Source organism: Anas platyrhynchos, chromosome 3 (genome assembly GCF_047663525.1).
Source record: "Anas platyrhynchos isolate ZD024472 breed Pekin duck chromosome 3, IASCAAS_PekinDuck_T2T, whole genome shotgun sequence".
In the NCBI taxonomy this organism is placed as follows: Eukaryota; Metazoa; Chordata; class Aves; order Anseriformes; family Anatidae; genus Anas; species Anas platyrhynchos.
The window spans coordinates 118,721,164-118,744,825 of record NC_092589.1 but is presented as its reverse complement, the minus strand read 5'-3'; the positions used below and the strand labels follow the sequence as shown (position 1 = coordinate 118,744,825).

General features: G+C 42.2%; 1 protein-coding gene across 1 annotated transcript in view; it reads right to left on the bottom strand.

The window, feature by feature from the left end:
• Window positions 1-23,528, bottom strand: part of INTS9 (integrator complex subunit 9) — a 66,573-nt gene extending 43,045 nt beyond the window's left edge. The window contains exons 1-8 of the mRNA XM_027455431.3: window positions 23,412-23,528; window positions 19,512-19,639; window positions 14,879-14,939; window positions 12,388-12,450; window positions 9,147-9,286; window positions 7,310-7,396; window positions 2,979-3,099; window positions 1,069-1,203 (exon numbers count right to left, since the gene is read on the bottom strand). Coding sequence (XP_027311232.1) covers window positions 1,069-1,203; window positions 2,979-3,099; window positions 7,310-7,396; window positions 9,147-9,286; window positions 12,388-12,450; window positions 14,879-14,939; window positions 19,512-19,639; window positions 23,412-23,420 — 744 coding nt within the window. The 5' untranslated portion in view covers window positions 23,421-23,528. The remainder of the gene's footprint in view (window positions 1-1,068; window positions 1,204-2,978; window positions 3,100-7,309; window positions 7,397-9,146; window positions 9,287-12,387; window positions 12,451-14,878; window positions 14,940-19,511; window positions 19,640-23,411) is intronic.
• Between the last annotated feature and the right edge of the window lie 134 nt (window positions 23,529-23,662).

Genomic DNA, 23,662 nt, shown 5'->3' with positions numbered 1-23,662 from the left:
AGGGATTCTACCAGCAGTGCAGATGAACGTTCACTTTTGGAAAATAATGACACATGATCAGACTAATTTGATAAAACCGAATCACCATTTCATGTCAAGGAACAGAAAACACTCTGTTACCAAACCACTTCCTATAGTACAAAGTTTCTCCTCCCTGAAACATTATATTCATGTCTTGTCAAATACTGTTGCTGCTTCTTCACTAGGTCTTGAAACAGTATAGCCCAGGCCAGTCTGAGGCAGATGAGAAAAAAGGATCTGGAGACTCTGATACAGCGCATGCAGCTAAGTACAGCCATACTATTAAGGATGGTTTATCTACTGTAGTTTTTCAGCTCCTGAGATCAAGCTTTTAAATGAAGGATGCTCAGAAGCAATACTCTTTAGCAGATATTCACCTTGGGGGAAATTACTTACTGATCATGAACCTGACACATTTTCTAAATTATTTTTAAATACCTCCTGCTAATATTGCTTTCAACTATTTTGACAACTTCTGAAGCACAGAGTACTGCAAACTTCAAGACATTCTTTGCACTAAGAATTTATGGATCTAGAGAGAATTAATTTACTGGAAATTACATCTACAGCACTATAAAGACTTTGCCCTTAGCAGAGCAGGGTGGAAATGTTGGCAGCCAGTTAGCTATCATTTCTCCCAAGGAAGGATGTTTCAGAAGTGATATAGAAGCAGTCTGCGAACTGTCTGTAAAGACTCTTTAGTGAAATATGGATTTTTTAAAAAGTCACTAATGGTCTATTGTTTAACTCTGTTGAAATTTTCCTATTTAATGCCAGAGAGAATTTCACAGGTGGCGAGTAGGTTAACACCAAGTCATCAATAACAAAGAATTTTGATTGTCCTTCCTTAGCAACTATTGATACCTGTCCACTTACCAGGGTGTTACGTCTTCTCAACGCCTATTCAGAGTCTAGCCAGCTGCTAACAGAAGTATGTTTGACAGTTTCTACCTGATCCTACCTGGGTGAGCCTCTATTTTTATTTATTTATTTATTTATTGAGCAAAGATGATTCTCCCTATAGAAGACTAACAAAAATGGCTGTACCTGAGGGTGTGTTGTAAGCAGAGAAGATCCTGAAACGTAGGAAACCTTTTCGTAGTGCGACTGGATAATCCAATTGGAACTTCCAAGAGCGTAGCCTGAGCTGAGCGGGGTGACCTGTACAGCACCAAACAACTCCTGAAACGCACAGCAAGAGATGTTAATTTGAGAGAGCCCCTGAGGAAAGTCAGAACAGGTCATTTTATCATCAGTAATATTTAAAAATTAGTTCTGCGCTTCAAGGCCTGTATGAAGATGGAGTTTGCCTTATGTCTGCTGTTTTTATTTCCTCAGGTCTAACAGGACACGTGCTCTGAGAAAAAATTCCTGAGGTTTGGCCTTCGTCAAGACTCTCTTCCATGTTAATCCTCTGATGTCTAACTGACTTCACACAGCATCATAATTCTCACTGGACAAGTGAACTGTGGTCTAACTAGGGAAGCTTGTAGGAGCTTTACATCTTTGAAGACTATGCCCCTTTAGGCAACATTTATTGTTACTGGCCGGCAGGAAAGAAGGAAGGGCAAGTAATTCTGTGCTAATAAAAAAAACTCACTTTGGGTCACACGTTTTGCCGTAGAAAATGTAAAATTAAAGACAAACATGATCACTTTCTGATTGTACTTCCCACTTACCAACTTTATTTCTTTAAAAATGCTATCTACGGGTGATTTAGAAACAACTCCCTGCAAACTCCATTCAAATTTCAGTTTCAGCTCTGAGCATAAACAACCTGCCAGTTTTCTTCTTTTCAGATGTCACTGAAAAGTGTATTGCTTTATCTGTACACAGCAATGGGTTATTCTTGCTTTGAGAAAGGAAAATAAGCATCCATGTACACTTCACTAATGTGCTCTACTTTCTGGTTACTGAATAATAGAACAAGTATCGGATTCATGCAATACTAATGATTTTTCTACTATCCCAATATATATTTGGATGCCTCTCAAAACAAAACAGGGTCACTATTCTTCTATTCCTCAGAGTTTGTAAACCAAAGCTCTATATTCTGCCGACATGCAGACGTGTAAAACGGATACCAAACCATTCTTGATGTTGCCATGCTTTGGGTTAGCTGACTAATTAGGCTCTGATTATTTTATAAGCTTGCTTTGGGAAGAGATAAAGTATGCTCTGAAAATGTCTCCTTTATTCCAGTAACTGTGAAAGAATGATCGGTTCAAAGGTCCAGATCTGAAATGAAGTGAGATGCATCCACACCGTGAGGGGAGTCAAAAAGGAGCAGTAACCATCCACCAATGCTGAGGAAGTCTAAATACCCTCAACCTACCTGGCTGTTAGACCAAGCTGCAGCTGTTCCTTATATATGATACTTAGGTATCTCAGATTACCGAATTGTTGGTTCAGTTCGTTCTAGAAACTACACCAGATTATAGTTAACGGCATTTGAGACAACAAACCTTAGCTGGGAACCTTCGGAAAGGAGCGTCTGAAGTTCAGGTTGAACCATTAGGTTTTGTTTACAACCCCTAATTTGCTACATAAAAGAAAGTGGAGGAGGCTGAAGCACTCAAAAGATTCCCAGAAGTGAGATGCAGCAACTCAGGAGGGGATGTGGGTTACAGACAGAGAGGATACATTCATTTGGTACATCCTCCCAGCTCTCAGTGGGCCAGCCGGCAATTCTAAATTCACAGGTACGCCTTAAAATTGGCCTCCCCTGAGGATGAGGAGAAACAAATGGATACTCCCTGATTTTCAACAAACAACCACCCTTCCTGGGAGGCAGACTGAGGTACATGCAATACGATCTCGCTTTGCTTTCCCAGGTTAGGGTAGCTAGATCTTACACAGGATCTAGAAGGAAAATAGAAAAGGAAGGGAATTTCTCAATCATTTCCAGGGGAAATAGTTGTTGCTATTGACCTGAGGAAAGCTTTGCAGATACTCACAATTTTCTGGGAATACCCCACCAGCTGGATCTTGCTGAGCGCAGCGTTCACCTCTGGCATGGTGTAGCACTTCCTCCACATAGACACCTCCACTGCATCCTTCAGGGGCGCTGGCAGCAACCTGCAAAGATCGACAGGATCTGGGTGTTTTCAGAACATCCTGATGGACCACCAGCTTTTATTCCCATTTCTATTCTCCCGATATTATTTTTTTTTCTTTTCTTTTAAATATGCCTGGTGCTTCAAAGCAAGGAGCAAGGCCTTTTGCCTGCTCAGAAGCAGAATCAGACTTTGCCTCACCCCTAAGTCTGCTCTCCTTCTGCTTTTTGTTGTTGTTCCTACCCAGCCTTTCCTTCAAAGCAGCTCTGATGAAGGTGCTATAGCAACTCCTGGGGTATTTTTGCTACCGATGAAAGACGCTGGCTGATCTGACACGTCAACACGAAATGCATTGCTCAAATTGGTAGACACGGCTGGGACCTCGGTTCAGTTTCTGTTTTGCACATCCCAGCTCTAAAACTAAGAATTTGACAACAAACGCAAGCTGCAAGCTTGTGATTCAAATACTGGTACCAGATCGTGAACAAATGTGCCCTCTGCTCTCAGTTTTGTAACTGCTGTCTTACAAGATCCTGGGACTTCCACTTCTTCGCCTTCAGCTCCGATACCCTGCCTGCCCTCGGAGTGCACTGCCAAGGAGACATTCGCTGACACTGCAGAGCACTCTGCGATCCCCTACACGGAAGTATTTAAGATGTTTTACACCAAAGGAAAAAGAAAAATCCATCCATTCTGCTCTCCACAGACGCTGCAAGTTAGCTGGGCAGTGCTGTCAGGGGAAGAAGTGAACCGTAATGTCACAGGCTGCAAGAGAGATGGCTAACTTCTGGGAAATAAATCTGCCTGAGCAACATGAACTGAGGCAGGAAGCAGCACAGCTGCCAAATGCATAAGAAGAATAGGATTTTTTTTTTTTTTGTATATTAAACCAACGCTAAATCAAAGGCTAATTCAAACCAATTTCAAAAGATTTATGGAAATTGGTCAAGTTTCTTTGATCAATTTGTTTAAAGGAATTTAATTTATTGTTATATCTACTAGGTCAGTGAACTCCTCCATAATTTAAGATACTGAAGAAAGGATTAAGACCAGCTCTTGCCAAGAGTGCTGTACAGGTCTAGCGTGATAACTGTAATTCCAACACACGCTGGCTGAAAGCATACTGTGCTTAAGGAAACAAAGCGTTCAAGGTCTTTTTTGGGAAGTCATAAGCAACAAAAGGCCAAACAATGTGGATAGTTGTCCACCACGGCACTGAAGCAAATTGCCTGTAAAAGCCTTTAACCTACCATAAGAAGCATTTACTGTTGGATGCTTTTGGGAGCTTCTCTTCTGGGAAGGAGAGAATATATCTCCAGGTAATGGAGGAAAGTGGGGAATTGTCCTTGGTGACAGAGGTAAGTTCCTATTAGCCCAGACTCTGTGGCTATGTTGTAAATATACCTGGATTCTTAGCGGAGACCAGTGGGGTCCATTCTTTGCTGGCTCCTCAGATGTGCCCCAGCTGGCATTCAACCTCTCACCTGAACTTTTAAAATCTATACAGGTAATCATTGGAGGATATTTTAAAGTCTGGAGTGAATCTACTAACACTGTGACAACATCCTATTGTGGATCACCTCGTAACAACCAGATGTATGCGGGCAGAGGCAGGGACAGCCATAAGCAGGAAGGTATCACGAAGACGCATGCGATCCAGTGGTTAGTATAAAAAAAAAAATCACATTTGAGAAACTCAAGGGCTTGTATTCTTAACTGGGCACCTGCACAGAGACAGTTGCTTCTGTTCAATGCAAAGGTTAACGTTTAGTATATTATAGTGTAATACGTTCTTGTCTGAAGGGAAGGGAGGGTGTTGGCACTGAAATAGATTAGAAGACCGGCCCCTCTTGTCCCCTACCTTGTCTCAGGAAACACTCTGTTTCAGCGACTCGATAGGAAGATATAAGAAACAATCAAACAGGTAGTCACCCAAGTGTCTTTCATTAGGCAAACTTCCTCTTTAGCCCCCTTGAATCCTAATCAGCCTGAAAAATATCCTGTCTGAGCATCTACAGAGCTTCCACGAAACTGCACATTTAAAATAAAAACCAATGGCAATAAAACTTGCTAAGCAATTAGTTCAGACTGGATCTGATAATGGAAAAACATAAGCCACTATAATGAACTTATTACGTTTTATACAGTATTTGCATTTAAAATGCTTCAATGCTTTATCTAATGAGATGATGATACTTTTGTGTTTTATACCAACTATTCAGAGTAAAACTAGCTGAACTGTAAAGCAGAAACGGTGATTGATCAGCCTGAAAAATTAAAGTTAGACTCGGAAGTAATAAGTATTCTGTTCTAGTAACAGCCAAGTATTTAAAAAAATTACACCAAGGATTGCATTTTCTTAAATAATGGATGTCAGTCTAACCCTGCGTGTGCTATTAGCCAGGTGTTAATTTGTGGATGTTTGCTCACATGCCGTAATAATCAGTTCCATTCACGCTTGCATGACACTTGTCACCAGGAATCTCAAAATACTTTGCAAACATTAATTAAGTCCCTGTATAGCCTGCATGGGGGATAGGAGCTCCATTTTACAGAGGTGTAGGGAAGTGAAGGGGGAAACTCAGAGCACAGGTGGGGCACAATTGCAAAGGGAATTTGGATTTGTCCTTTTTCCAGCTCACAGACAACACTGGTTCATTCCAGCCTCAAGACAGAGTTTAGGATAGGTAGTGTTGGACTTGATGATCCTTTTGGTCCCTTAAAACTTAGGATAATCAATGATTCTATGACTTATGTTACCAAACAGCTGCATATAAGACAGAAAAATATATTTTAAATAGAGCTCCAACAAGAAGACTCCAGCCTTCGGTATCAATTGAATCAGAACAAAAATCACCTGTCTGAGTTCACCTCTGGAATAGTCAACGGCATGCAAAGTGCTCGACAGCACTTTTTCTAAAATACGACCACCAAGGAAGTGACATTAAACGAGCTCTAAGATATATGATCCTCCTTTATACCATGCATACAAAACACAGGCACTCGTGTGACAAGAATAATGGCTCCAGTCCTCCCTCGTCACATCACTGTGAGCTTCAGGAGTGGTTTCAGTCAGGCCAGCAGACTCCAAAATTAAAAAAAAACTATTCTGATGAGAGTATATATCAGCCAGCACAAAATCATGAACAAATTTATTATCTTTGGTTTTGCTTTACATCTACGTGTCAGTTGTCTTCTTCAGAAAAGACAGTTCCTGTGCTGAGAGAAGACTGTTCTTATGCTCAGCAGGGGAGTATATAATATATAGCTAAACATATTTGGATTTTTGATTTCTTTGCTTTGCGATACTGAAAAATGGCAACACGATATTTATAACTTATTAAATAATTCATTTTTAACATTTAACTTTTAAGTCAAGCCACATTAAGAAGTAGGAATAGCAAATGGGAGATCAATTAAAATGCACAAAACAGTTGTTAAAAATAACTTTCTTTAACCAGTCCCATCTTTAAAATGTGCTACCAATGGAACTGTCTCTTCTGTAGAACATAATGTGCACCTGAAGTTGTCTGTACTTCCAAGGAGAGCATTATCTGCAATTAGTAAACCATAAGGAAAATTTTTGTATTACACAAGGTTCAGAAATTTTAGAGGTAGAAGGTCTCACTTCTGAGCACCTTGTTTTTATGTATAGGTGGAATAACAGAGAGGGAGTTTCCAACTAAGCTTTTTTTTTTTTTCAGCCTTCAATTTGCTTCTAAGCTTTAAACCAAAGTGGAAAAAAAAATCCACCAAGCTCTCTGTTGCTCAAGCATAAAAGAGGCTGCACCCCTGGGAAGAAGGGTAGCACCACACTGTGGTTGGCTCCCAGTGGCTTCCAACAGCTTGGTGTCTAGAGTTTCTTAGCTTTTCAGTAAATACAAATGTAAATATAATTCTATATTAAAAGTATTTGAATACAATATAATTAAGTTTAAATAGCTTGCTAATTCATCAACTTTTTAGGATGCTAAGAAAAATCTCTAATAGATTCTGCTAATCACAAAAATAGGAGCTACCCAATATGAGGGGAGAACAGGACAGGTACGTGTGTTTTTGATTCTTCTTCTAAGAATCAAGCTTGTGTGGATTCTGTACATCACTCAGGTATTTTTTTCTGCTTAGTGGTATCAGCAAATCAAATTTCAAATGGCAGCAGGTCCATCTGAATTCTAAACTTTGGTTTTTAGCATTTTGGGACAGTCAGCCAATCCAGGTGGCTTGTTCCTTACCTCTGTACCTCCTTGTTCTTCCACATGGAGGCAGACTGAGCCTTTGGCACACGTTCAATGGAATTCACCAGTTCTTCCATGAGAAGTCTGAAAAGACATAACTAAATTAGTACTGCAGCCTCGAAGACAAGACATAACTTTGTCCCAAATGCTTTCAGAGTATCACACAAATTGTAATGCCATCAGGCTGTTTTAAAGAGGGTGTCTTCCTGCAAAAGCATCACAGCAATTACCAGTGCCACCACTATTTCCCTGCTGAGTGTGTTGAGCTTTAGCTAGTCCAATTCTGTCTGCCTGGTTGTGACAGCAAAGGATCCAGCCTACCGAGTTAGGGATTATTTGGAAAGTGGAAGGACGAGAGAAAATCCCACCTGCTGCACGAGGCGATTTCTATGTTACCGACTGCTTGCCATATGGGATGAGACAAAATACATGAAGAAAACTTGTTAGCTGATGCCTGTTTATCACTTCGAGAAGCCAAGCACAGTGTCAGAGGGAACCCTCCTCATCTACAAATGCACAACACAGTACTTGACATAGAAATATACCTCAGATGTTAAAAACTGGTGCTAGAAATTTCACTGCCAAAAACTAAACTGCATTTGTAAATAACAAGCATGCTTCCCTTTGAGGGTAGGAAGTGACAGATTTAACTGCAAGTAGTATCTAGGATTACTTGGGGTGGGGAGAACCATACCAGAGTCCACCCTCCAACAATACTGTGCTTGTTATCTTCAACTATCGACCAGCAATAGTCCAAATGTCTACTACTAGTTCATATTTATGTAATTCCTTTCTCCTTGAAGTGCCTTCAGTTTTGGTTTGTTTTTTTTTTTACACAAAGGGAGAATTACTTCAGCACAGAAAGTTTGTATAAGACCTTTAACAGACAAAGGTTCCTGCCCTGAAGTGCTTACAGCAGAAGTTCAGATTCCAAGGCCTAATCTGTTTTTTAATGGGAACTATTCTGCATGAGAAATGCTCAAGTCCAGTTAGATGACATTAAGGACCAAACCTGCAACCCTTACTTACTGCAATTGATCTATCCAATCAAGAAACAACTCTCAAATTTTCTACTTGTTTAGACATTGGGAAGAAATTCTTCCCTGTAAGGATGGTGAGGCACTGGAACAGGTTGCCCAGACAAGTTGTAGATGCCCCATCCCTGGAGGTGTTCAAGGCCTTGGCCAACCCGATCTAGTGGGTGGCATCCCAGCCCATGGCAGAGGGTTAGAACAGGATGATCTTTAAGGTTCCTTCCAACCTGAACCATTCTGTGATTCTATGATTCATATTTCTGCTGGTTTAATTTAGCACTTCTCTTTGCAGTTAAGAGCTTATGAGAGAATCTCAGCTGTCATTTATAATGAAATCAGCTTGAATTCCCCTCCATGGTATAGAGGCTGGTACAAATCTCAAACACTGAAAAACTAAGAGGCAATAATCTTAAAAGTATTTGCTGTTTAAAAGATTGGTGATTCCTTTTCTGTTTGAGGGGAGAAGAGAAGAGCACAAGAGATTGTTGATCCATGGTTTTTGAAGGTTTGAAGCTGGCTTTATGATACTTGCTGCTCAAGGTGTCTCAGCCCACTCATGATCTACTACCCCACATCTGCCTGGGCTCAACACAAAGCACCTGCTGTAAATGACAGACGGTTCCAGAGTCTGGGAAACATTGAGTTAACACATTTTCAGCACTAAGGACTTGGCTGCCATTCAGCTACTGCCTAAGAGCCTCTTCGGAACATTAGACACCACTCCTCTACCCATATTGTCCTTTACACCTTTTCCTTAGCGGTGATGAAAGAGGAGTAGAGAATATTAAGGGGCTTTTTACCTGCCAATTTGAACAGTGGGCTCAGTGGCGTACACTGTGCCAGTGAATCCCGTGTACTCCGTGATATAGGGCAATGCCATCATGCAGTGATAGTTGGAGATCAAGATTACATCTACCGTGGAGAGGTCAAGCAGCTCAGTCTGAAAAGAGAGGAAAGAGATAAGCAACGTGTAACCCTTTCACACAGCTTAAACAATGACAGGAAAAAAATCTCGTTCTTTATTTCTTAAACTTTATATTGCAGTAAAGTAACTGGTTTATAAAAAATAACGGGGGGCATGTGTCAGTTGTTGCGAAGACTAGTGCTTCCTTTAAATTGACAGGAGTTATTAAAAAAAAAAAAAAAGCCCTCTAAATTTATTCTCTTCTCAAATCTGAAGAGGAAACCATGTCCTGGGTTTGTCTGCTTCACGTAATGAAATGGCTGCCGCTAAGAGAAGCGCAATGATTACCCTTCTATCAAAGAACTGATGCGTTTGCTTCCTCAGTGAGGAACACTGCCAGGCACCAAAACTTCTGCAGGAACAAGCTAGCAGAGGGTCTCATACTTTTTTATGCTGCACATGATACAGTACCCCAGGAGAAAGAGATGAATGCAGATTGTATTTATTCATATGCTTAAAATAATTCATGTATTTTCCCCAATCGAAACGCTTGGCATCTTTATCATTCACATTTTCTACAGCTAGAGATTAAGCTCATTCATACGATACAACAAAAACAGATGGGTGGGTCCAATTTGTTTTGATGTGACAGCTAAGGCAGCAGTTCAGAGAGTGAAAGGAGAAGATTTCACACATTGTTAAAGGAATTTTAATTAGAAATATTTACTGGTAATGCTATAACACAAATGGTGTCAAGCCAGAAATTTACAAGATATATGACCTCTAACTCAGTTATTATAGAGCAGCTAATGGAATTCAACACTCATCAAGCACATATTATCTGATTACAAGGCTTGGTCCAGCAATTTGAATAAAAATGGCAAGAAAGTAGGTCACTCGTCTTTTCAGAGGGCTGACACAGTGTTCTGGTGACAAGCTGCTTAACTCAAAACTAAGCATTCATGGTCTCAATCCATGATCACAGCTGATTTCAGAGGCATGATCTCCAGTCTGAGTACAGCAGGTGAAACACTATCCTCCAGTTCATGGCAGGATGCTTTCTACCTTACAAAGCTTGCCAGGCAAAAGTACACTCACTATGTGATATCAAAGAGCCTGCTGATGGCTGCTCCTACCAAGCTGGTCCTTCATGGTTTGATTTTCAGCTGTGTCCAGGTGATACAGAACCAAAAAGGGAGTCACTCCAGCTCAGCAAGCCATCGGGAGGTAGAAGAGGATAAAGATCATCACTTTCCAAGCTTAAATGTCCCACGTCTCAGCATTCTGGAAGCATTTGCTAATAGGATGAAAGGGTGTCGAAACCAAAACAAAGTCAAATCTTCCCTGGGATTCACAGCAATCTCACTAAAAGTGCCCACGGAGTGAAGAGGTTTAAAAATGTTTCCTGAATGTGAAGTGAGAGAGACCAGAAGGTTGCCAAGCAAAGAAAGGGCCGCACTCTGCACTCTGACATGTGGAAGTGTACTCTGCTGCTGAGACAGCCTCTTATCACCTTGTGGCTTCTGGATTACATTCAAAACTTGGCTTTCTTTGGCAGTGGTGTTCCTGGAAATGATACCGTGATTCTCTAACCGCTTTTGCAGACAAGTTTCTTCAAAAGAAGTGGCATGGAAAAAGACAAAACTACTTTCACACAAGCTCCTTCTTATACTGTGCTGTTGAACACCAGCAACATTTCTAAACCCTCCTCCAGACAAGGAAGCCTGTAAAGCTAGAGCTGTGAGCTGTGTGTCACTAGCAGATCTGATCCTAGTGCTTGTGGAGAAGGCTTTCCATCTGTTGGGAACCTGGGGAATGAAAGCATTTATGAGGCTATTTGTCAAGCCCTTACAATGGTGACACGTGCAGCATTCTTTCACATTGCCTCAATCGCAAATGAAATCCAGAAACTACACTCTCTTTCCAAGATCTGGGACACAAAGGCACCTCCTGGGCATAGAGATGCTTCCTATACCCCTACCATTCCACAGGACAGTAACCAGAAAGAATACAAGCATACAGAACTATCAGTGTTTTTATTTTGTGATCAGATTATATCCTTTCCTGCTGGGGAAAACAAACAAACACAGATCTGTTGATATAAATTTCCCCAAATCAGTGCCAGAGCTGCCAACTGGCTTTGAAGAATCAAGATGACAAGAGTCAGAACCTGTGAGAGGTGAGTTTCATGGAATCAACAGGCATAAATACCGCTGGCTAGAACCCCAGCAAGCTGACAGCAATCTTCCAAGACAGATTCGCAGTTCCTGTCAACAAGCTCAGGCAGAAAGAAAAAAAAAATCCCTGCCCAAAAGCAATCCCAACATGAAATGAAAGAACTGATGTTATCACAGCCTGAACACAGCTGAGGAAAGAGGATACTATTCCCAGACTATTCGCCATCATTCATCCTCGCTGCTCAGCTTTTCACTCTTTCAGCTCTCCTGCAGATAGGTAAGCCCAGTTAATTCAAACACTTGCACAATAGTCTTGTTTTCCTTTTTTTCTTTTCATTTAAACCCAGGTATTCTTGGCAAAACCAGCCTGAGCAGCAGCTACTTGCACAGCTATGACTGTGGATAGGAGGGTACAGCTTTTCACTTGAAGACCCAATGAGTAGTGCAGAAGAGAGTAAAACATTTTTACTCAAATTTGCTGCCTGCACAACAGCAAGTCTGACAGCAACCCAGCAGCAAACAGTGCCTTAACCACAGCCCCCAGGGGAGCTCCAAAAGGCAGGCCACGGGTCCGTGGTTAGAGACAAGCAGCTCTCCTTGTCTTCATGAGCTGCCCTTATCTAGATCAGCACATGCATCCTGTCATAATCAAGTCCAGCTCAGTGATATTGTCTTTGGAGGGCCCATAAAAAGGACAGTCAGGTCTTTCTTAGTCTTTTGTGAGATACTGATCTGCTCAAGGAGACCTTCCAGACCTCCCAAAATCATTGCTGAAAAGGGATGTTTCCATTCTTTTTCCAGTGTCTTAGATACTAGAGGTGCCTTAGCACTATGAGGTTTCAGTATTATTTACTGAGTAGTAATAAATTAGCATGAATCTGCTAATAATAATAATAAATTAGCAAATTCTTCCCATACAAAGTAGTCAGATGTTTGAGTAATGTGTTGGAATAAACTCACCTCTGGCAAACAGAACTCAGGCACAGAGTCTACAAACACATGGCCAGAGCACTCCTTTAGTTCCTGCAAGAGAAACAAATCAGAAGACTCAAAAATACAATACATTACTCCAATACAGTGAGTTTTGCTCTTTCAAGCCTTTTCTTTATCATTGGAAATTTCCAATCCTCTACTACACTATGTTTATTCCCCTTCTAGGCATCATCTGGTGTAAGCAAATCTGCTGAAATTGCTTTCATGAGAAGTGAAGCTGCTTGGTACTTCAAGGGATCAGATCCTCACTTAGAGGAATGAAGGCAGCACGCTCAAGTACAAAAAAGAACTGCGGTAACCACTGACTGGTCTTGCTGAGGCTACAAAGGGAACAGTTAAAGAGGTGCTGTGCTATGAAGCTGAGTTTTAACAATTGAGGGTGTCTTTGTCTACCAGAATCAGAAGTAAAATGATCTGAATTGTGGGTCATGAAGACCTCTGTAGCACATTTACAGTGTCCCAGCTATCTTACAAATTTGGAATTTAGATTTGCTTCTCAAAAACATCAAACTTTCTGTCTTCCTAGTAGCAGAACACAATTTTTAGCTCATCTCAGAACACCTGATGAATTCCCCAAAGGTGTTTTAAGTTCCTTGTAGCACTTTTAATTATATTTACCCCTACTTGATCTCTAGTCTTGTTTTCTTTCCCTTTATCAAGGGCTGACATCAGAATTTTTTGTCAATGGAGAAGTGACATTTTTGAGGATGGAAAACAGCAAACAAAAACATTCTCAACTCTATTCCTAGTATATGTCACAGGCTAGCTATCACCCACACTTTCCCTCACAGATTCTTCTGTTGCTTTTCCTGAAGTGAGTGGTCTCAGCCAGCTTCAGACTGATAGAATTAAAGATTGAATCCAATTCTTAATAATTACAGTGCACCTGCCAACTAATAACGAATGAGCAATTACATCTAGTGGCAGAAGTCTCCTAACCTCATCTCAAGGGAGTTCAAAATGATTAAAACTAGATCGCAGGAAATTTCAGTGCCTCTCCAGGACGTAAGTTTTATAACTGTCATCCAGAGAGTGCTATAACAGGAATGTCCACCCAACATGATAAAACATCCTCCTTTGACTCTTTCCTTTGCCTTTTTCCAGCATGGGTCAAAGTATTTACCATTCCAAGCAGTTACAACGGTCAAGGTGAAGGTAGGAGATGCTGCCTTTGAATTTTTAACACATGATTTCCATTGACACTGTGCAAGTTTGAAGATTCTCCTGTGCACACACTGCAGCAGCACCACACAAATGTAAATACATCGCTTAGAAATATACTGACAGCCTATCTGTTCGTCAGAATAAAACAGAATCCAAAGGCTTTGAGACCAACAATGGGGTTCAGGAGAAACAAATTCCAGGGAATTCAAACTGGGTAACTCAATTCCTGCCACTGAGGCTCTGTAGCTCTGTGCTTCCCTGTTAGCATGTGCTCTGAATAGAGCTGTTACTATTTTACTAACAGAAGTGCTGCCTATACAGTTTCTTTTGTCTCCAGCGAGAAGAAAACTCAGGTCTTTCATCTACAATCTTCAGCTCTCTTGCCTGGAAAAATCAGATCAGCCCAAAAGTCCTCTACAAAAGCAACTATTATTACTGTTATCCTTTAATGTTCACCTAGTTGGAGAACAGTCTATTAAAACAGTATTTTCTCTACCGATATCTACTGTTGCAGACATCTGAAAAGTATGCCTATTTTACTAGCATCTGACATATTTTTGTGTTCATTGTTCCCCTATGGCAGATCAAGCTGAATGCTGCAGTGCCTAGTTTCGGTTGAAGCCCCAGATAAATTCTCATTACAAAACTAATGTAATGAAAAGATGGGGAAAAAAAAAAAAAGAAAAAAAAGCATCTCTCATGTAGCTGAGTCAGTCCTGTGTCTTAGAATTCAGAGGCTGGAGATAAAATCCTCCCTGCTATGACCAGTGGCAGAACACATGTTGATTTCAACAGAGGCCAAAGTCATGCTTTTCCTCTGTAAGAGACCTCCCACGGGCAAACTATTCACTTACTTACGGTTTTCCTGTCTAAAAGAGGGAACGATACCAACCTCATTTACAAGCAAGTTATGAAACTTTAGTGTCAGAAAAGTGAGGCTGTTGAATAAAAAAAAAAAGGCACTCTACAAAGGTAAAGTACTATTATTTATGGAGCTCCGTGAAATAAGAAAATACTCAAACAAATGATTTCTGCATTTTAAAAGGCTTTTTTTTTTTTAAAAAAAAAAAAAAAAAAAAAAAGCCAGGCTACCTCTGAAGACTGAAAGCCTCAGAGTTGCTATTAGCATTTTGTTTCAAAATGTTCTGCTCTACAAGGACACCACGGCCAGTAACGGTACACATAGAAACCTTTGCGATGAGTCAGCATGGAAGTATTGTTCCTGTAGTGAAAGCTCCTCGTCTGTCTGTTGGCTTTTCACATGGCAAGAAAATTCTAACCATCGGTACAGTACCTTGTCCAGAAACGTGCTTCCATCTTTCAAAACCCAACCAGGAAGTTTGGACAGCCTGGGGCTGCAGAAAGAGAGGAAAAAAAATACATTGAAAAATGAATTCTACCATTATCACTCATTAGGCACAGGCCTTCTATTTGGTGTCATGCAGGAAGAGAAAACCATCTCTGTCTCAGGAAGCTAACAGTCTCCATAAAACAGACAGACAGTTTCATGGTGTTTAAGTGTTCACCGAAATGACTTTTACAAATCATGATTATGACACTTATATGCTTAAAAAAAGGAGGGTGACACATGCAGGGAGTTTGAGTTTAGTCATTTAAGGTGAGAATTTCAAAAAGGCTCAGTGCTGTTTAAGTTGCCTTAGGTGAAACTGGCTGTATAAATGGAAGAAGGATTAGGGCAGCAGAAAACTTTATGTCTGAAACAATACAAAAGCACTGTAAAACTGAATCTGCCTTGGGACAGAAGATGACAGAAAAACAGTCACATTAGCAATGGCAGGGAAAGACCAAAACCTGTGGCTTAAGTCATGTACAGACATACAGGGTTTGATTTTGTACCCACATAAACCCTGGTTTTATGCTCAGCTCTCACCCTGAAGACCCACACCAACATCTGTACAGGGCATCTACCAGTGATGGAAAAAGAAAGGAGCAAGCAGGGGGTTGCTGTGACCTGCAGGTTTTATGCTGGCAGGTCTGGTACCAGTCAACAACATCAGTCACCCCTCCCACCCTCTTTAATTAATTAATTAATTTTTTTTTTAAGAAAAAAAAGTTTAAATGCTAATAAGGAAACTTCAAGGTAATCCTGAGTTTACAGTAGGAACTGCCACAGCATTTCATGTCACCTTACTTCAGTGACATGTGACTTTTATATGAGCCTATAACCTAGCTCTGAAACCACTGTCAACCCAGATCCAAGCATACCTGCAGAAATCCAGACAAGTCAAGGAAACGAGAATGAAACCTACCTGGAACCAAGCCCTGCAACAACTTAAGATATGGAGACCGAACTTGAGAACCTGGTTGCAATGAAATCTGCAAGTGGTTTGCACCGAACTCTGAAGAGAGGAATATGCTGTAAGGGCTTTTGAATTAAAGATCTTGAAAATAGGAAGTGATTCAATGGCTCAGAGGAATCTTGTGTTTAGATTAACGTCAGTATGAGAGAACAAATCCTAACTGGCGTTCCAGCAAGTCATGAAAAAGGGGAAAATAAAGACTTGAGGAGTGAAGATGGAAGTTAAGAGGTGAGAGCAGAAGGAAGTGCCATAAAGCAGCAGCAGGAGAAGCTACACCAGAGAAGTGTAACTCTTTTGTGGATAAAGAGCAATTCTGAAGAAGTCTGATGATATAAAAGATGAGGTGGCTAAATGTACTCGTAGCTGACACTAAAAAGCAGAGCTTCGGTATTCTGGAGACTAAAGGGGTGGGCAAAGTTGTTGCAGAGCAAGTGAAAGTGCTAAAAGGAAAAGCTGGGAGAATTCAAGAAGAAACCACCCCGATATGCAACAAAAGTGACAGATAAGGGACAAAATCGTAGGGTGGAAGGGCCATCAGCAGCCCAACATCTCAGAGCCAACACTAAACCAGGTCAGTCACAGTTCTGTTTCGCTGCATCCTGCAACCCCCTGGAGGATGACTCTAGAGCCTCTCTGGGGATGGGTAAAAGTGCTAGACTAAGAAAAACTTCATCAATGAGATGCTAATGTCTCACCCGAGGTTCTCAAGATGCAATTTGTGGCCACTAGCCCCTTATACTGTCTGTCACTTGAGAAGAGTTTGGCTCTGTTGTCTCTGTAACTTCCTTTCAGGTAGCTGCAGACTGCTATTAGCTCCTCCTTTAAGCCTCCTCTCTGCCAGATCAAACAAACCTGGCTCCTCAGCTTCTCTGTGCAGTCACAGGCTCTGAACACCATCTCAGAGCCCCCCGAACACCCTCTCCAGTTTCTCAGCATCCCTCCTTCAGCTGGGAATCCAAACCTGGATCAATCTGTGGTTTCACCAGCATGAGGCCAAGAAGAATGAACTTTCCTTGATCTGCTGGCCATACTCCTCCTAATTTAGCCTGCTGCGTGGTTTTGCCTTATTCATGATGAGAGAGCTCTATTGACCTGTGCTAAAGCTGGCATCCACTGAAGAGCACAGTCTTGTTGAGAGGCAAAATTAGCAGATGGCTCCTGTACGGGGGTGAGAGTGGAATAAGCAACACAGGACAGAAAGGACTCTACCTTGAAGCCAAGAAGTAACACGGTGCCTGCCGACATAGTTTTGACATTGTAATAGAGTGATTGATTAATCCAAAATAGCTAGAACTGTCACATAAATAACGTGAGCAAGTGTGTCATGGCTAGACAGGAAAGGTTAAGAGCTTCCCACATGTTCATTTTACCGTTTTGCATTTGACTTTGGTTCAGAGGAGAAAATTCCAGTTGACAAACTTCCTTTAAAGTACACGAACTGGCAAGGAGAGCTTGGCAACTGTGGTACTTCGCACATGCTCCATGGGCTGGTGAGAACAAGGACTGCCATTTCCCGGACAAGGTGGAATCCTGAATACCTTTTGATGGGCTTTTTTTAAGAGGAAAGAACTCTAAAAAATGACTAGTCCTTTTAATGAATCAAACACTACGGCACATTCTACTCTTAGAGATCAAAGCGTAGGCTCTCAAAATGTTTGCTGAAGGAGGTCCCACATCTGGTAGGACACAGGCTCCAGTTGCATAACAAAAAATCTTCTAATATCACACCTTTATGTTCCATTTGTAACAATTGGGGCATTTTTGCAGACCACATATAAACACTTGCAGAGCCCAAGTGGTTCATGGATCCTACTTTGGGGATCTCTGGTTTAAAGATGGCAGAGAGAAGCATAGCTCCTCTCTGGTCAGGGTTTCACACTGGTCCAGCTCAGCCTAGCTGCAAGAAGAAGCACTCCTGAGAGGAAATACAGCGATAATAACCTGAGATCTGACAGATCTATCTTCAAATTCTTGCTCTGCTACAAGCTGCACGCAAGACCTCAGGCAATCAGTCCATTTTTAGTCTCTCCTCTGGAAGATAATGTCAGCTCTCTATCACCCATCCACATTAATAATACACATTTGAGTTTCAGAGGTATTTAGACATCCTGGTAACGGAGACCAGATATGGAATGGTACTACAATAAGCACTATGGAGAGAGAAGGACTTTTTAGTGGCAGTCACTTTCCTCCTCAAGTTTCTAACTCACTTCCCTGCAGGACATCTGCTTTGTAGAACACCAAAGAGATCAATTACTTGCTCAAGTCCATGTGCTTAGGACAATCCTTGCTGCAAGGGGTGTTCAATCACCTTACCGACAAGATTGATTGGATTTAAATCCGACTGTTTGCTCCGATTCCACTGGGCCATCAGGGGTCAAATCTGACATCCTTTCTTATTGAGTTTGAGTCATTTTAGCGCAGACATTCTGGAGGTACTTTGGGAATTCCAGGTTGTGACCTGCAATTTGGCTGTGCATTCCCAGGGTCTGCTATCAGTAGACAAAGCTGGCATATCCCCCGGGAGCGCTGATGCCTGCAGTTCTAAAGAACCTCTTAAGCCTTTGTTCAACCACCCAGTTTTGCTATTTGTTCCTCTCTCTATTTCCTTTTTCTCTTTGGGGGTGGGGAAAAGCTAAGGCAAGGCCATTTTGTCTCTACCTGGATTTCCATTGTCCCAGCTTTTCCTCTCCAAGAAATAACAAATCATAGGAAGTGCTGGTCCGCTGCTGTAAGCTCATTAGGTCACTTATGAAACTCTTCCTGGTCATTCTCTGCTCCTTTCAACCAAGCCTCCCCTAAACCCAGAACGTGCCTCACTTGTTTCTTTTTGGATCAGTTATTAAATGGCTTTTTGTGAAAATTCCTGCTAGCTTCTCATCACCAGGAGTTACTCATTCCCACCTTCCCAAGCCACCCCTTTCGTAATTTGTTCCATTTAAGGGTGACTTATGTCTTGTGTAACTGAATATTCGAGTCCATTTACAAGCCTGGAAGAAGACTGCTTTGTAGTTAGGGCACAGGACGGGAAGCCTTGATCTTGGGATTGTCTTCTACACTACTTCCATTTCACTGCTGCTCCATTCCTGTGCCCAGCTGCACTGCGCTTTTATTTATTTAAATTTTAAAATGGAACAATTATGCTATCAAGTCAACTAACAAGGACGGTTAAGTGCTATTTTTCTTTGCATTAGTCTGTGCTCTGACAAAAAGCCTGAGAAGACGATGGTTAAACAGTACTTGCTGGGCTCTGCGCACTCCATCTCAGTTACCCATTTATCTCATCTTGCATGAAGAAGCCAGAAAGATGACAGATATGTGACCTCACTTGTGCTGAGCAGTTGCAGCAATACTTTACTGAAGCTTAGAATAAATTATCTAGAAAAACCAATCAATAAATCCATAAAATGTCTTCCGTCTACTGAGCCAAAGGACGTTATTTTGATAAAGAGAATTTTTAAGTGAACAAAGTCTATTTATGATATCAGATGATGCAGTTCATTTGTACTCAGCCCCTCTCTCCTTCCAATATACCGTTTCATGCGGAGCACTCCAGCTGCAACCCAAGAAGGCGCAGCCTAAGTGCTCACAGGCCACAGAACATACCTCTGAACCAGCGGCAACGGGAGGAAATTGAGGGTGGACGTCATATCCAGCCCGCAATCCAACATGATGGTGGTGGATTTGAACTTGAGCACGTTGCATGGTAAGGTTGGATGTCCCGACAGGCAGTACTGAAAGGAGAACATGAGGATGAGTCACTCATCACCTTTACCAACACAGCCACCTGCCCAAAACTTGACTTTTTTCCTCATCTTTAAACACAGTTTCACATATGCTAGAATGAAACCTGATTTCCTATAAATTTCTGTCTCAAAACCATGTGTGATTGTTGAAATTCCTCCACATCAGGGTATTAAGAGGCAGATTTTCTTCAGGCAAGGCTTTCTTATCACATGAGAGGATGACGTAGCTCTTCTCAATAATTTAGGACACATATAATATCTCTTTCCTCTAACAACCACCTATTTTCACACACAAAAAATAAATAGAAAATTAGTATCTTCAGAATTCAGCCCCACTGGCAAAACTTGGCTGAAATTGGCTAGCAAATTTGAAAAGTACTCGGGGAAGGAAACAGAGGGAGGGAATTCCTGCAGAAGCACAGGTTTTATTTCTTAAGAAACCAGCCTAAACAACCAACCAAGGTGCAGCCCACACCTCCTGTGGCTGCTTGGCACAGCTCAGCAGAGGAAGCTGTCAGTGTGTGCGCTGCAGCAGCTCTGGGGCATGCTCTCACCTGCTTTTTGTCTTGCAAAACGCAAACAGGAAACACTAGGGAATGGACCACCGGTACCTGAATGGCACAGTTTGTGTACTGAGAAATCCCAAATGCTTTGCAAGCTTAATGAGCCAGTGAGCAGGTTATGTACAGGGGCACTTCGGCATCATTGAGATGCAGTCGCCTCTTGTATGGAGAGTGGCAAACATTTAACGAGGCAGCTGAAGCTCTGAATAAGAAGAGAGGTGAATAAAAATGCTACCTTTAAAAGGTGAGATTAGAAACAAGTGTCTGACTAGAGGCGGCCAGCTCAGCATCAGGATTTCTCTTCCTCGAGGAGGGATTCGATGGTTCTTTGGGGACTGGAGATTTTGCATCTTGAATGTGAGTTTTTGCAACTCCAACTCTGGGCATCTGGTATCACGCTAACTCTCAGGTGGTCAAACTTCGCTTTTACGTTCAAATTTTTGTCAATTAAAATGAAAAATATCAACCGGCTGTCCATGCACTGCGCTGAAAACTCACTCATTTTCTCAGTCGTTTATACCTCATGTTTGCTTTCTGCACTTCATGAAGGGGAAAGAAGGTAGATAAATCATTTCATTTTCTGCCTCTGCTCACAATATGTTAACAGGGGACTGCAACTGCTTGAATTAACAACTCCCAAGGAGAATATTCACACACATTCATCAAAAAGATGTTTTTAAATTATATTTAAATATTAAAACGCTACTAGCCCCCAAATATTAAATTAAGACTATCACGGGCTTTTGTTTTAAATTCATAAAGCCTTAATAATTAAGGAGCAACATTACATTTTTGCCTGCTATTACCAAAGTTTAAGAAAACCTTAAAATAGGAAGCTGGAAAAGAAGTGTGTACACATGTCCACCTGCTCAGGTGTCTCATTTGTGAATGCAAACCACACATGTGAAATTGGGTTCTCACCAGACCAGGACTTTGGCAACTGAAGCTATAAATCTAAGTAAAAAGAAGGAAAAAAAAATCTAAACTATTTTTGTAGCTTTTCAACTACCAGTAATTTAAAAAGGCGATGAAATATCACCGCTTTTATCAGCAAAACACTTTCTTCCCTTTCTTTAAAGAATCACGAGTAAGATCGTGACCCTGACATCTACAAGCTAACTGGAAAATCTTCCTTTTTCGTCTCTAAAAGCATCTAAAATAATCTATATCTGGGGCTGTCACACCATGGCAAATGGATTCCTGGGAGTCAATGGACTCTTTCTATCAGATTCACATAAAGCAACTGAAGAAAAAAAAAAAAAGCAACTCATATATGCTATACAGCTATTTGCACATGTGACATTTCCAGGGCTGTGCCTCTGTTAGAATTATAGCTCAGGAATCCAAGGCATAGTGAATGCCTGCACTGTTACATCTTGATGTGCACTATAAGTGTGATATTTGATTACTTCTACCCAGTTTATAGCTGATACTATTTAAAAAAGATCCAGAGACCCCAGTAAATAATACTCCTGACCAAGCTAAATTGCAAGCCCTCTTTGCTCTTGGATTTATTCGCTTCCATCTTTTTTTCCCCTGATGACTAAAGGTCAGCACAGCTAACATGCTAGGTGCCTTATCTCCTAATTAAAAATAATGATGAAAAAAGTCACAAAGCACATATAAAAAACTACCAAAATGCCCATCTCAGCTCACAACTTCCTTGGCGGGCCTTGTAAATGGGATGAAAGTTTGGCAAAGGGCTGGAGATGAGGGGCTGAAGCCCTCGCAGCGAGAGCTTCTCAGCAGACATCTGGTTCACGTTGAGTGCTCGCCAGCCCAGAGCACTGCTGGTGATCTCATGGATGGCAAGGGGACAGAGAAAAGAGATGACGTCTCACACTAGCAGCTCCAAAACATTCCACGTTTTGCAAGTTAAAGCCAGTGCTCTGAGTTGCAACTGCAGCCAACAAATACTGCAGCGCGTCGCTCCAGTACTAATATCCCATGCTAGCAACTGGAGTCTGGATTTCCCCAGACCCCAGCACATTTGCAGTAGGAGGAGTCCAGCATTTTCACTGGACGTGGCATCAGGTCTGCAGGCTGTGACCTCTGCCTTGTTCGGAATTCAAACCAAACATATGAGAAAAGAGGATGACATAGCACCCAACTCCTCCCTCCTGCAGCCCTGAGACTCAGTCATAACTGCAGACAAAAGGCAGCATGATGAATCCAGTCTTAAAATCCTCACTCCCCAAATGCGTATGCAGGTCTAAAAAGTGTTGTAATAGAGCTGGCAGACAGCTCACATGTCCACCCCACGCCCTTTCCATCTCTCTGTCCCTACACAAGGCTCTAGACACATCAAAAGTTCATATTTCCACTACAAACGCCATTAAAAAGTGTCTGATTTAAAGTTTGCAATTTTCCCCTGAATTATGTCAGCCTCTGCGATCACATCCAGCAGCGTTTTGTCCCACTGCTAGAGTTCACCCAGGCCAAGCCTGATGACGTGTGTATGATTATGGGGGATCAACCCTTCAACCACCTGCCTGAGGAACTAATTTCACAGTTACACCACAGACGGGGAGTCACTGGAAGCCTCGAAACAAGCCCCAAATCCAAGTTTAGTTCTACGAAGCTTCCTCGTGACAAACCTCTCCATCTCACACCTAAGAGTTGAGGTTATGTTTAATAATAAGTGAGATGCATCAGTGTTATGCTCGGGTGTCCTGAGAGCTGCTCGGGCTTTCACCTCCTAAGAACTGCACCGCGTTAATTGTGACGAGGAAATCCTTCCTGGAAAACAAATTAGTGGCTGAATCCACATCTCTGGGAGAATTAAAGAGCTGAAAAGGGAGAGAAACAACACAGGCTGGGTACTTGTGGAAAAAACCTTCCCCTTAAAGCACCTGGGGGAAAACATTTAGGAGCACCCCCTTCGGAAGGGGTTCCTCAGGCAGGGAGCAGCTCTGGGATTTAGGAGGAGCAGGGTTTGTGGCACGGTGCTAGGGGCGAGCTGGTGCTTTGGGAGCAAGCCTGAGGCGACCACACGCGTGAGGGGCTGGGGGCCAGCCCCCCCTCACCCTCCTCCCCCTCATCTTCATCTCCTCCTCTTCCTCCCTCACCCCCACGCAGGGAGCCAACGCTTGAGACCCCCCCCAACCCCTTAACACCCCCCCATGGTGTATAACAGCCACATAACACACCCAAAATCCCCAAAATCAACCCCAAAATGCCCCCACCCCCCCGCTCACCAGCTTCATGCTTCGCCCGGCTCTATTTACGGGGACAATCCTGCCCCCACCTTCCTGCCCCCCCCCCGCCTCGCCCGCAGAGCATCATGGGATTTGTAGTCCCACAGCCCGCAATGAGGTCATGGCCTCCCCCCTCGTTACCCACCTCCCCCCCGAGGCATGCCGGGAGTTGTAGTCCACCCCGCTCTTCGCCCCCCCCGCTCTCCATTGGCGTGCCGAGCCGGCGGGGCACGCCGGGAGTTGTAGTCCCG